This window comes from Rhinoderma darwinii, chromosome 8 (genome assembly GCF_050947455.1).
Source record: "Rhinoderma darwinii isolate aRhiDar2 chromosome 8, aRhiDar2.hap1, whole genome shotgun sequence".
NCBI classification, from domain to species: Eukaryota; Metazoa; Chordata; class Amphibia; order Anura; family Rhinodermatidae; genus Rhinoderma; species Rhinoderma darwinii.
The window spans coordinates 14,348,835-14,363,658 of record NC_134694.1 but is presented as its reverse complement, the minus strand read 5'-3'; the positions used below and the strand labels follow the sequence as shown (position 1 = coordinate 14,363,658).

The window sequence follows — 14,824 nt, the reverse complement described above, 5'->3', positions numbered from 1 at the left end:
GCAGAAGTGGGCACCCTGGAGGATGTTGGCCAACTATAGAGGTCCTACATATCCCAGCATGCCTCATGTGGGATGCCTCGTACAGGGAGCATGCTGGGACTTATCGTTCCACTATGACTGGGCTGTGAGCTAAGACAAAACCCGTTGTACGCGGCCACCATTGACTATATTGGCGAACCCGCTTACTGGCAGAAACCTGTCAGAGGAAAAATGTCTGCGCCGCTGGTCGCCATTTTACCTAGGTGGTGACTAGGCCACAGTGACGTTACGTCCACTGGAGGACACGGCTACTTTGGCGTTATGCCACTATGGACGCAGCTTTACTGAGGCCTAGTCCACATCCAGGCACAATGGAGATCAGCCGCGAGGAGCAAAATGGGGTTGTGGTGGTGGCGGTGGGTCTTGTCTGAATCTTGTACAACCCCTTTAAATTGCAAGAATATGAAATAATATGACGTGCGGCCCTAGACGACAGCGCCCTTAGCGAAACGTAAACTGTAGCAGGGCATTCTGGGAGCCTGGGGGTACGAGGCCAAAACTGCCAAAGGTTTTAGCTGTCTGTACACATTAGATAATAGTTGGGGTCTTCTGATAGTCTAATGTCCGTCCGTCCCCCGACGTCTGAGGGAAATGAAAATTGGGCATGTTCGATTCCAATATGGAGATGAGCAGCATCTTGGGTACGTGGTGGTCGCTTATCCCCATCTCGTCATGGTAGTGGGCATGCATGCTCGGCTGAAGAAACGATCTAAAATATATGGTCCGCATTAGACTAGGGCTACACCGCGACTTGTTCAGTACCGCGTGCCTTAAAGGAGCACTCCAGGTAAAACTGATCCAATGTGTTATCCGTAGTCCAGGGCCTGAGTGGGCGGAGCACAACCTCTCTGGTGTTCTCTGAATCCCTGTGTCATGCTCCGCCCCCTGCACTAGACACCACGCTTTTTATCCGTTTTTTTCCGAAGCGTTCCTCTAAGTCTACGTTTTATCTGTACTCAGAAGAGCCGTTGTGATACTGCGGCCCGGTCACCACCGTTCAGCCCCATGTTTGCTGTGTTGTTATACTATAGTGATTGTAAACCTCCTTTTTTTTTTTATATATCAGACTCCCATGATGGGGATGAGGCTCCTCTGCCTCTTGCCGGACACAACTTCATAATCCCGAAGAAGGAGATTAACACTGTCCCTGACATGGCCAAGTGGAAGCGCTCTCAGGTACTGCAAAGCAATTGTATATTACCTGGTGTTGTGTATATGATGAGCCTATAGCCTGGTGGCGACACTGCGGGTATGACTTGTGAGTGTCTTTGCTGCATGCCGCTCCAAATGGCAACCAAAATGGTTTCAAAATTCGCCCGAGAAGTTTGCAAATGGTAACAAGAATATACAGGCGCCCCAGGACTGCTAACATTAGCGCCATCCTACAGATCTGGAGACTGCAGACACCGCAGGGCAAAGCGACCAGGTGATCAAGAAGGGGGGAACCTATAGATGTCAACTGGGTGTTTATAGAGCATTGCTATGTGCATATATAGAAATGTACAAAAGTCACAAAATCATATTCATTGAGTCGCACAATGGGATTGGCCCAGTGCAGCCGCCATGGCTAGTGATGATTTAACTGGCTGCCATCTTTGAGTAACACGGCGCTCGCACTTCACTAGAAATTAATGTCCCGTGCAACATTTACATTGGATCAGAATTGAGAAAATCACGTTGTGTGACTTTCATAAACTTGATTTTTATTTTGGCAACACAAAAGAAATAATTTGCCTCCTACTTTTTTTTTTTTTCAGTGTGGTTATGCCAGGGCTATTTCCCCAAACCATACACCAGGGCCAGGGGATCCACAGACCTGCAGGATGAGGGGTACACTTGCTTGAAGGTTGTTGGGGCACAGTGTAGATTGGCAAGTCACCAGGTGGTTGGAGTAGAAATGTAAGAGTTGAGCATAGTCGAAGAGGGTGCGATCCGGGAGGATAGATGAGAGCGGAATTGTTGGAAAAGACTTGAGGAAAGCTGAGAAAGTCCTGGGTGAAAGAAAGGGTTACCGGTAAGGCCCTGTTCACATCACATTTTTTCCTTCCGTCGGAGGCATACGTTGCGAGGAGTCCTGACATGCACCGACGTATCGCATTGTATAGGCATACGGTGGAATACGTCGCCCAAACTTCCCGGTCACAGTGCTGCTTTAAGCATTGTGCCCGGGGAAGCCCATGACGTTACTGTCTATATATGGACAGTGATGTCAGGTACTCTTTGTACTATGGAGTCCCGGATCAGACCATCGCAACCTCTCTGGCCAGGGACTCCTATCTTGGGAAAGCACTTGACATCATTGTCCATATATTGACAGTGATGTTAGGGGCTTTGTAATGCGAGAATCCCCGGCCGGAGTGTTGGCTAAGGCTCTGGCTGGGGATTCTGCTCCTAGAGGGAGCCCCTGATGTCATTGTCCATATAAGTACAGTGATGTCAGGGGCTTTAAACTATATAGTCCTCGACCAGAGCATCAGAAGCGCACTGGCTCGGGACTCCAGGACTTGGAGGGGTATGGACAGTGACATCAGGGGCTTCTCCAGTCTCTAAGTCTTCTGTCAGAGTGCTACAGACGCTCTGGCCGGGGACGCCATAGTTTAATGCCCCTGACATCACTGTCTATACATGGACAGTGACGCGAGGGGCTTTCCCTGGGCCGAGCGCTACCTGATAGTCTTCCTGGGGATTCCACCTCTAGAAAAGCTCCCCGAAATATGTTTAACGTATACCTGTGACGAACGCCATACAGTGGCATCCGTCACACACAGGCTCCCATTTAAAAATAGCTTATGACACACAATCTCATTTTTTGCGGGTTCCCACAGGATGGACTAGCTCAGTATACTACGTCATTCCATTCCCCTAAACAAAGGTATACCGACATATACCAGCCCGACAGAGGTCAAGAGGACACTCTTTTTAGACTCCGTCTGGCTAATTGAGCCCTATGTGAACGGGGCCTAATCTGGAGCGATGCTTCCATTAGACCTATGAGCGAGTCCCTGGCCCTGGAGGAGTGGAGCACCACCAAAGTGAGAGTCGTGGGGATGCATGTAATGAAGGGTCCGTGTCCAAGGGGAGTGTGGTCATGATAAATAATATAGGCGCCAGACCAACCTCACCCGCATATTAAGGTCTGGTAGGGAGCAACCTTTGGATTTTAGGGTGGCTGCTAAATTTTTAGTCTTCGGACAGAATGTAATGTTTTGAGCCCTGGCTTCTATAATGCAGAAGAGTGGACCGTGCTCCGTCTCCCATATACAGGAGATTGCGGTGCCTTCTATTCATTTGTAGCAGACACTTCTGTACTGTTAACGGGAGACAAACCCGCACTCTGTCCCTGCTGCGTTATCACCGGGGGAGCTCTGCACAATATTAATTCCTCGACACAGCTGGACGTTCCCTTTAAATACATACCTTGCCAAATTTATGAGAATAATATGCAAATCAATCCTCCCATTGTATTCTATAGATCGAAAAATCTAGTTCAATGGTGAAATAGGGAAATCTAGTCACTCCCCTCTAATTCCAGCATAACTAGATTAACCATTTAAAAATCCTATCAAAGCTGGGTGACAGCCCTGTTAATGGTGATCATAGCGGTGGCCACACATAGTGGATGAGACCACACACACACACACACACACACACACACACACACACACACACACACACACACACACACTCACACTAATTTCAATGGCGCTGGAGTAGCAGATTTGCCATTGCAGTCACTGCATGATCATGTGCTCCCTCTTGTGGCACTTTTGAGAAGTGCACGAGTGACTTGATCTCTGTATAGGATTATCAGTTGTTGACAGCAGCCACTACAGGCGCTCGCTAGACAACTGCAAATATAGAAGACATGTCCATGAATTAATTCACACCACATCTCTTGGCACTGAGCTCCTTGAAATACATTCACTACTTGTGGTTTGTTATATATATATTTTGTTTACTTTGTAAGAACCACAAGTGTTCTCTGAATGCAAAATCTACGTTTGAGGCTTTGTAATGCTCAGTGTTATTTCAGTGAAGTATCTCCATATGCACAGGATACAATAATATATTCTAGAGAATTCATGGAGGAATATTTGGAAAATTGAAGCAATCTGTGAGCACCCAAAATAATAATCTTCTGTTATTTAAAGGGGTATTCCACTTGTATGGGATTAAAGGGAAACTGGCAATGATTTAGATTATTAATTTTGGAGATTATGTTTGGGTCGCTGCTTATTAATGAGTGATTCGGCCGGATGACATTGCTGGTCGGACAGTGGTGGCCTTTTTATGAAGTGTAGACACCGGTATACAGCATACAGTGTATTATCTGCCATGGTAGCAGCTCTGACGCATGTTGTATCCTCCCCACAGGCCTACGCTGAATACATGGGCTTCGTCCTCACCTTAAACGAGAGCGTGAAGGGAAAAAAGCTGACCTATGACTACAGGGTGTCCGAGGTAGGTGTATGGTCTCCTTCATCTAATGTTTTCTTAAAGGGGTCTCATGAAGACCATCCTTTTTTGAATAAAGTCTCTGTATCCCTCAGCTCATTGTGAGCGCCTCCGTACGGTTTATAGAGATAGGTCCCCCACTTCATGAGACAACCCCTTTTAATACATATATCCTTTTTGCCTTTGCACACCTTATAATTCTCTAGCGGATTTAAAGAGGTTTGCCCCGCTCCTATCCAGCGGACACTTTCCCTGGAAGTGGCCGCGCTGACTCCTTGCAGGGATGATGATTAATTACATGGTGGCAGTTATAATAAATTGGACATCCGTGTGTGACTGGCTCCTCCAGAGCGAGAGCGGCTCCCTGTAGTTTACACCGGGCAGTGATCAGGGAACGAGCCTTCATATGAACACTCGTTTGTCCGGTCGTTGTCTCGTGTAAAAGGGTCTTTAGGCCGGGTTCCCACAGGACGGATACGCAGCGTATCTGACCTGCAACCTGCAGTACATTCCGTCCGAAAACCGCACCACGTTGTGGTGCGGTTTTTCTGACAGAATTTCTGCTGTGGAAAGCAGGGGTAGAAACCGTTCATACTTTCGTAGACCGTCGTTATGGTGACGCGTCCCGCAATTGCAGTCCAGTCCGGCCTCCCGTGATGACGCTGCAGTGGTGGTCACATGGGATGTAATGTAACCCCAGGAGGCCGGACTCCAGGAAGGGGGGTGTTCTGGATAAGTATGATTTTTATTTTTTCCGTAGTTGCGATTTCTGCGGAGTAATTGCTGCGAATACACTGCAAAAGTCGCAACACTTGGCTCTCTGTTGGGTGTTTTTTATTCCCATTGAATTCAATGGGGAAAACCTGCAATGGGAAAATCAGCAAAAACGCAGCATAAATTGACACGCTGAGCATTTAAATTCCGCACCGCAGGTCAATTTACTAACGTTTACGCTGCGGTTTGTTTCGCAGCGCGGGCATGAGATTTTCTAAATCTCATCCCCTTTGCTGCTACTGTAAATGCTGCGGAATTTCTGCACAGGATTCCGTTGTGGAAATTCTGCAACGTTTCTGCTACATGGGAACCCGGCCTCAGACTTCCGGCTTCTGATCTGTCCTCTCATTCAGTGCAAATCTTGGGAATCTGTCTTTACCTCACTATTCACACTGCTAAACATCCATAGACATTGGAGTTGTTCCCCACTTTGCAGTAAAACAGCTGCCACTCTTCTGGGGGATTTTGACAAGATTTTGGAGTTTGTCTGTGGGAGTTTTTGCCCATTCATCATCCAGAAGAACATTTGTGAGATCAGACACTGATGTTGGGGGAGGGGGCCCGGCTCGTTATCTCTGTTCTAGTTCACCCCAAAGGTGTTGGATGGGGATGAGGTCAGGGCTCTGTGGGGGCCAGTCAAGTTCCTCCCACCAAACTCCTCCACCCAACCAACCAACCAGCCATGTTTTTATGGACCTTGTGCACTGGGGCGCAGTCATGCTGGAACAGAAAAAGGCCGAACCCCAAACTGTTCCCACAATGTTGGAAGCTACAACTGTACAAAATGTCTTGGTATGCTGAAGAATTAAGATTTCCCTTCACTGGAACTAAGGACCCGACCCCTGAAAAACAACCCCAAGCATTACCCTCCTCCACCAAACTTTACAGCTGGCACAATGCAGTCAGGCAGGTAACGTTCTCCTGGCATTCACCAGACTCGTCCATCAGACTCCAGATAGAGAAGTGTGATCATCCCTCCACAGAACACGTTTCTACTGCTCCAGAGTCCAGCGGCGGCGGCTTTACCCCACTACATCCGATGCCTGGCATTGAGCTCGGTGATGTAAGGCTGGTATGCAGCTGCTCGGCCCCATGCCATGAAGCTCCTGGCGTACAGTTTTTGTACTGATAATATTATCAGAGGAGGTTTGTACTCTGCAGCTATTGAGTCAGCAGAGCGTTGGTGACTTTTGACACTATGTTCCTCAGCACTCGGTGGCCCCGCTCTGTAACTTTACGTGGTCTGCACTTCGTGGCTGTGGTTCCTAAACGCTTCCACTTTATAATAATATCACTCACAGGTGATGGTGGAAGATCGAGAAGGAAAGAAATTTCCAGAACTGACTTGTTACACCGGTGACGTCCTTTTACAGGACCGCGCTGGAGGTCAGTGATCTCTTTACAGCGACACATTCTATCACAAATGTTTATAAAGGCGACTACATGGTGAGGCGCTGGATTTTATACACCTGTGGCAACGGGAATGAATAAAACCTCAATGACTAAGAATAGTGTCCCAATACTTTTCTCCATATTGTGTATCGGTCGTACACACACGCTGGTAATACACATTATAAACTCCTGCACAACCCCTTTAAGAATCTGGTCCGGTAGGACAACCCCACATTATAGTTCTGCCTATCATTGGCTTGTTGCATTAGGTCTTCCCATGTTCAGTTTTTATCGGGGATACAGTTTTTTTTTTTCTTCAATGTACTGTATGCCTGCGGTCTTCACAGCTCCCCTGGAGGATATTCTAGTTGGAGAGGGACCCCCCCCCCTCTGCCCTAATTGGGCTTATGATAAAGTTTTTTTTTACAGGTCCGACTTTTAGGACCCGCATACTGCTCGCCCCCTAGTGGTGAAGTTTGTTGCTGATTTTAATTTGGAAGTTTTTTTTATATCCCTTTGTCCATAGATTTGCAGGCACATGACTGATCATTTGTTACGCATGTTTTGACATGAATAGAGACCTCCGTGCTCGTGCGTGTGCAGAACATGGATTAGGAGCAGCCTAGTTCATATACCAGAAGACTTTGGGGTCCTTTAGGGTTTTCTGGGAATCCACTTTTTTTCATTGTGTGGTTTGTTTCTGCAACTAATCAACCTTTATGGGCTACAATGCTGCCATCTAGTGGACATAAAGAGGTTAGCACCGAGAAATGCCATAAATATAGAAATGTGTTAACCCTTTCCCTCCACAGCCATTTTTCGGTTTTTCATCTTTGCTTCTTCCTTCCAAAAGGAAGAGTTGTAGTTTTTCACGCCAGTATTTATCGGAAGATACAGTATAATGTACTGGGAAACTGGGAAAAACTTATTTTGTTGGTTGAAATGGGAAAAAAACGAATTCCTCCGTTATTTCTTGGAGTTCGTTTTTACGGCATTCACCGTGTGGGTCAGTACGATTACGGCGATACCAAATTTGTAGCGTTTTTATTATGTTTTACTACTTTCATAAGGAAAAAACTAATTGTTATAAATAAAATAAGTTTTGTCGCCAAATTCTGAGCCCCATAACTATTTTTTTTTAATTAATTGAGCGGTATGAGGGCTTATATTTGGCGGGGCGAGCTGTCGTTTTTATTGCTACCGTTTTGGGGTACATAAGACTTTTTGATCACTTTTTATTCCATTTTATGTGGGAGACGAGGTGACAAAAAACAGCGATTCTGCTGTTTTAATTATTATTTTTATTTGATGTTATGCTGTAATAGTTTGGACTTTTACGGATGCGGCGATACCAGTTATATTAATTAATGTTATTTTTTTCATCATTTAATATTTAAATTATATTATCCAAAACTGGCGACCGTACACTGCGAACACTAATCCCACCTAAACACTAAAAAAATAAATATTAATTACTGCTGAATCTACTTACAATAGGGAGGGTCTTGATCAAATTGTGTGAGCCCACCTGCCACGACAAGGTGACCTCTATGAGGTGGGAACCTACGCTGCACATACACCCAGAACTGGGACTAAGCCTACATATATCTGGGGATAGTAGGAACCAGCATTAAACTAATTAAAATCACCCAGGGCAGAATGGGAGGAGTGCAAGATCAAAAAATGGAGGCAGTGACTAACCCCACATATATATATACAATACACAAGAGACAAGAAAGTTTGATCAGCACCTTCCAACAAAATTAATCAAAACGTGTATACAGGTGCACCTCTATAAGGTGGGTTCTGAGGGTTTGAGCAGCGTAGGTTTCCACCTCATAGAGGTCACCTTGTCGTGGCAGGTGAGCTCACGAGGCTACATCTGACGTCCCCTCCTCTTTATAAAGGCATAGATGCTGCGGTCGCTATTGCCCGAGCATCTAAGGGGTTAAGCGAGTGGAATCCTGCTCATTGCAGTAAAGTGTCGGCTGTAACATACAGCCGACAAGTGCAAGTTATGGAGCGGGCTCAGTCGGTGGGCCTGCTCCATACTTTCCCTCCCGCCCTCTGCCGTTTATATACGGGGAATGTCGGGAAGTTGCTGTGGTCATTACATGTAGTACAGTGCGCCAGTTCAATGTTTGTAACCATACTAACCAATCAATAGCCAACAATTCTTCTGGAAAGGAGCAGTGAGGAGGGGCGGTGTGCAGCGCGGGAGTAGGGACAGGTAAGTACTAATGGTGGACGCCATACACCACCGCCCCCTCAGGCCCTGCCATAGTGTGTCAATTGTACCCACAGTGATTCTTTAAAAGGTTACACTTCTGTAAATATCTGATAAGTGGGTCTCCCATCTCTGGGACCCCCATATATGGGGAGAGTAGGGTCCCTGATTCCCTGTTTGGCTCTCCAGAGAGGAGGAGACAAGGTGGAGAGGTGAACACACATGCATGCTGCTCTCTCCATCTTCGTTTATGAGACTTATGAAACGCTCAACTGTTTTCGTCAGCACCCAAATACATTGAATAGAGGCGCAGCGGGCTAGCGCAACCGCCGCGTCATTCAAAATCCACCACAGGAACCCCCATTCTAGTGATCGATGGGGGTCCCAGCGGTTGTACCCTCAACGATTTATCCATTTATCACTTATACTGTTCATAGGAGATGAATGTTCCTAATGGGAAAACCCCTTATTATCCCCCAGACATGCCATTAAAGTCCAATCCCGAGAATGGGGGCACATGGCCCCTCTTTTTTGGGGGGATAGAAAACATTGCATTCCTCAATTAAAGCGCATCTGTCATCCGACTATGCTGCACTATATAAGAGCGGCATAGTATGGGGACAGGCTCGCTGTCCTATAGGCCAAAACGGCACAAAAATATTGTGCTGTATGGTTAAAAGGGGCTTACATAGAATAAACCGGACATACAGCTATATATATATATGTCTACATTTGCTCACACCTGTGACTGTCACTTGCTGCTTCGTGAATCAGGCACATTTTGTGAGCAGGGTTTTTCCTAATCATACCTATGCCAATTTCGGCCGTGCTTCAGATTAATGTATGTGCCCGTTATGCTAATCATAAATGATGTGTGTATGAATGCTCCATAGACTACATAAGAACACTGCCACCTGGTGGTCAAATAAAAGAATTCATTTGGCAGCTGTCACTCTTCATTAACAGGACTATTCACATGTTTTGTGACAAGCAGAAAGTACGAGTCTATTACTGTATACTGTATATAAGTCCCACTGTATACCATACTGTTGTATATATCTGCCCATTGACTTTTATTCTAAAAAAAAAAGAATATATATATATATATATGTGTGTGTGTGTGTATATGTATACAGTTCCCTAATGTTTGTATTTAATAGCATAGCAGCCGACGTTATTCTATACAGAAAATAAAAAGTTTTACTGACTTAAACCTGTCAAAGTTTTGCCAAAAGCACACTTCGAATAGGTTTGGCCCACAAAAATGTATGGGTACTTTACAGTATAGATTGGATGCTCCTTAGGTATCTGTATTAAAACACTATGGGGGGGATTTAAAAACGTCTTTACGCCAGAACTGGCATTAAAAAGTTGCAAATTATGGCGCAAACGGTAATTACAAAAATAATTTAAAGCTTTTTGCAGTTTTCTGAAGCTTGCAGCACTTTTAAAAAAAATGTGCAGGGTCTAGTGGGAGGATTTACTATCATTTATGCCAGAAACTGGCGGAGATTTTAGTGGAAGTCTCTCCAGCTCATGGACCGCAAAAGATGCAACAAATTTATTAAGAGGCATTCGCCTCTTTAAAGGGGTTCTCTAGGCATTTTATATCGCTGGCCTATCGACTCCCGCTAACCCCACCGATCAGCTGATAAATCACTTGAATGGGACTGGAATGTGCCTTATAAATTATGCAGAGGCCGTGGCGTTCGTCGCTGCAGCCCCCTGAGTCAGCTGATTGGCAGCGGTGACAGGAGTCGGATTCCCACCAATTCCTGTGGATAGGCCATCAATATAAAATGCCCGGAGAACCCCTTTAATAAATTTGTTGCATCTTACTCCTACGGGCTTCAGAGTAAGACTGGTGTATGAAACCCGGCCTTCGTAAATCTGCCCCTATGGATTTTTCATTCTCAGGCTGCCATAAATCAGACTCTGCATTCTATATAGTGTGAAACCTAAAAATAGGGGGCAATCTATAGTTTAGTTCCAAGAATGCCCCCCAACAATTAGCTGACTATAGTGTCTTGCTGCTGGGACCTGCAGCGATCGCCGTTAATCTGTGGGGGAACCCTACAGCGAGTGTTCAATTTCCCTGCAGCGCCACCATGGGGGAAATGAAGCATTACACGTTCAGACTGAAATCAACAGATTATCTATGTAAAGCGCGAATGTGCCAGGCCCCCCAGAGAGAACAGCGCTCTTTTTAGCTACCCTTCACTCTGCCTTATAGAGGGTCCTGAATGGATGTTCCCCCAACCTCCCCTGATTAACTCAGCATCATGACGGGCATAGGCATCATGCTGATCGCGCGTTCATGCTATTAGGAGCCGGGTAATGGCTGTAATACCCAACCGCAGCCCCATTCTACCGGCGGAAATCAGAGAAACCTCTGATCTCCGCCACTAACCCTTTGAATGCTGCAATCAAAGCTGATGGCGGCATTCAAAGTGAAAATGAGAAAGGGATAAAATGGGAATCCCTGTGACACGAGCAGAAGGACGAGGGAACATACCATATATGGGCAGACAGCACAGGGTGCATTGAAGGACTCCAGGACTGTCTGACCATATTTCCTGTTATTACGGCATACTGAGGTATTCCTGTGTAGTATCCGTGCACGGGCTAATGTACTGGAATATAGATATATGCTCATACATTATAATAAAAAAAAAAAAATGTAATTAAAAATCCCCCTATGGGAGTAAAAAAAAAGTAACATTCATTTTTAAAAAGTTAATTTAAAAAAAATCCGTAAATAAAATACACAAAAATGCAAATTTTTTTGCAATAAATAAACTTTATTAAATATAAGTCCCAAAACCTAAAATAATCATATACACATATTTGGTAAAGTCGCCGTAACAACCTGCGCAGCAAATTCATAGCATCATTTATTATAATTGGAGTGCGCTGAAAAAAAAAAAATGCAAACTGCAGCGGAACTGATTTTTTTTTTTTTTTTTTTCTGCGTTTTTGCCAAAATAAAAATTGACATAAATACACCTAGAATGTAAATGTTCCAAAAAAATACCGCCTACATAAAGTACGACATTGAATAAAAAATAAAAAAGTTCTAAGCAAACAAAGAATTGTTCTGTCCTCAAGGCCAAAATTGGCCATGTCCTAAAGCGGTTCACTAGATGTTCCCACTAAACACCCCCCTAAACTAATTGGGTGAATCAACATATAAAATGTTGACCCCACAAATCAAAAACATCCCCCCCCCCCCACATACGTAACTGCACCAACACCAAGAGAGATCTGATCGTGAAACCCCCGGCTGGCCGCCCCCCCAAGAGTGGAGCTTATAGAACCGCGTACATTATATTGTATATTTATTATTATACATTCAGACTCTGCTACATGCGACGTGGTGCATGTGGTGGGTGGTGCGGGCCGCTGGCATTGTCAGGTAATGTATTATACGGCTACAGAGAAGGGTTCTCTCCGGCTCACGCTGCCGATGACCCCGGCTACACGGGACACACACCCGAATGCTTCCGTTGCAATATTAATTTAGCCGGACAATAGGATGCCGCCTGCGCTTCCACACACTGCTTTTCAAAGAGACCCAGACACCAACGAAACCCTTGTGTCTCTTTAATTATGTATTAGGCTGCCTGCGCCGGCAGCTGGGGCCTGCTCGCTGCATACGGCTCTGCTGGTTTTAATCCCTTTAAAAAAGCAGTAGAAAGCAATGGATGCGTGACTGTTCCACCCCTCCCCCCCCTGCTCCTCGCCAGCTCCTAAGCCTAAAGGTACAGCCATCCCCTGCCAGCCATTACTCAGCCAGTCTCTGCTCTACGAGAGGGATGAAGAATCCAGAATCGGCCATAATGAGCTGCCTATGGCTGGGAGGCTGGTGGCCATGTAAATCATGGGTATTGTTTAACAGAAAGCGTCTCTGTGACTCGTAATTACAACGTGAGGCTGCGGCAGCCACAGCTGGATCTTCTGCCATGGCGGCGTGATGATCCGGGGCCGAGCATTGACCTGAAACGCCAGGGGTTGGACACTATTGGGTTAAATGGCCATTGGACCTAAAAAGTTACCAGATATAAAAAAGAACTAATAATATCCATCCATCCAATTTTAGGAACCCCCCCCCCCCCCATCATCCTGATGTGTGCCCTTGGCAATTTCCTGCAAACTAACTCTGCACCTCAACCCCCCTCATCTGCGTTTACCATCCCACCCCCCCCCCCCCTCGATCCCTTGGCCACGTCCTGAAACCAAATATCTTACCTTCCTTCTGCAGGCAAAGGTCCTGTAGGGTCACACGACCTACACAAAACTGCAAATAATGGGAAAGGTAGAAGAGGGGGACACAATGGGGGAGATGTATCAAAACTGGCAGAATAGTGGCGCAAATCAACCAAATTGCTGCTTTAATTTTCCAAAGGGCCTCGGAAAAATAAGCGCTGGACTCTGGTTACCATAGGCAACTGCTCCGCATTTCCTCTGCGCCAGTTTTGATCCTTCACCCGCAAATAAGTGTGAATTTCTCACTCTGTCCAGTGGACCAGGCACTTGTATGAACAATGGGGAATATAAATGAAGCCAGAATCTGCACCAACGCTGATATGAAGTGCACAGTGACACAGCGAAGGTAGCAAATCTAAGGGCTTGTCCGAGATGACAAAACTGGGGTCTGCTTCTCCCCTCATTATATGGCACTTGTTGATATTGTGCGGTATACGGTTTATTATTCGGGGAGCTGCTTTTCGACCACGTTTCACATTACGAAGTATGCGTTTGTTACCCACACAGGAGATTGAGAAGCTGACGGCCTTACTGGACACCTTAGATCGCTGGATCGACGAGACCCCTCCGGTAGATCAACCCTCCCGTTTCGGCAACAAGGCATTTCGAACCTGGTACGCCAAGCTGGATCAGGTGGGAACCACAGCAGAGTTTTATGACCAGTTATATTGTATATGAAGCCACAAGGGGGTGCTGTCCAGTGATCTGAGTATATATATTTATAGAGGAGACTGCTACGATGTGTACGGACAGCATTCATAAGCCAGGGGTCATTTGTATTGTCATTTTCCAAGGGCTGATTCCCCCCTAGGTCTAGCTTGTAAATAGGGGGTACCCTACTACTATGGGGAATGAGGTATGGTCCGCCTGTGCTGGGCCCCCTCCTCGCTCCACATAGTAGCTGGTGACTGACTCTATGGCTGGACCTCTGATTCTCGTCCAGTATTCTCTCCGTATCCCTGAACCTACGTTCCTATAAGTTGTAATGAGCTGATAGAAAGTTCTGGATTCTTTCCTCCATTCCATAAGATATAAACACACACATGGCTAACACCGGCGTCGTCTTCTTCTTAGGAAGCTGAAAATCTCGTTTCCACGGTGATCCCTCCACGGCTGAGCGCGGCGGTGCCCGAGGTGGCCGTATATCTGAAGGAATCCGTGGGGAACTCAACCCGTATCGACTATGGCACAGGTAAAAACATAATGATGATGGGAAATGAAGCCGGATGGAGCTTAGGCGTTCATGTAGTGTCGTTTTACATGCATTTATATTCCCTTTACACTCCGGCTAGCGTTTATGTTAAACATCTTCATTTTTCACCAGCGTTGTCACTAAACAAAACCCGAACGATGCCCAATAGTGGAGGCTCGGGAACGAAACTTGCCTGTTATTCCGCTTTGTGCCACTAGGGTGCCCTGTTGCTGCAGCGGTGCTTTGCCTGCTTGATGCCTGCAGTGGTTTTTCACCGTGCTGGAGCCCACTTCTTCCTGTGCTGTCATTTTTTTCCCCTCTCCCTTACATCATTTCTTGTTCTCTGTTAGTCACTCTAAAACGGTTTGTGTCTTGTAACTCCATGGGGTGACCGCATCAGTCGCACGTGTTCGAGGGGCTGCTGGTAGACATGCGAGATGGGCTAGCAGCATGGCGCACATCTCACGTACGCTTAATAC

The 14,824-nt window shown here is 46.0% G+C and overlaps 1 protein-coding gene across 3 annotated transcripts in view; it reads left to right on the top strand.

Annotated features, from left to right (window-relative positions):
• PTPA (protein phosphatase 2 phosphatase activator) overlaps nucleotides 1-14,824 on the top strand; it is a 34,075-nt gene that overhangs the window by 420 nt on the left and 18,831 nt on the right. For 2 of the 3 annotated variants that reach the window (XM_075835200.1, XM_075835202.1), the window contains exons 2-5: nucleotides 1,106-1,215; nucleotides 4,414-4,500; nucleotides 13,661-13,786; nucleotides 14,228-14,345. In XM_075835200.1, coding sequence (XP_075691315.1) covers nucleotides 1,106-1,215; nucleotides 4,414-4,500; nucleotides 13,661-13,786; nucleotides 14,228-14,345 — 441 coding nt within the window. Of the gene's footprint in view, nucleotides 1-17; nucleotides 42-1,105; nucleotides 1,216-4,413; nucleotides 4,501-13,660; nucleotides 13,787-14,227; nucleotides 14,346-14,824 lie in introns of those variants that run through there. The other variant, XM_075835201.1, reaches the window with a different exon arrangement.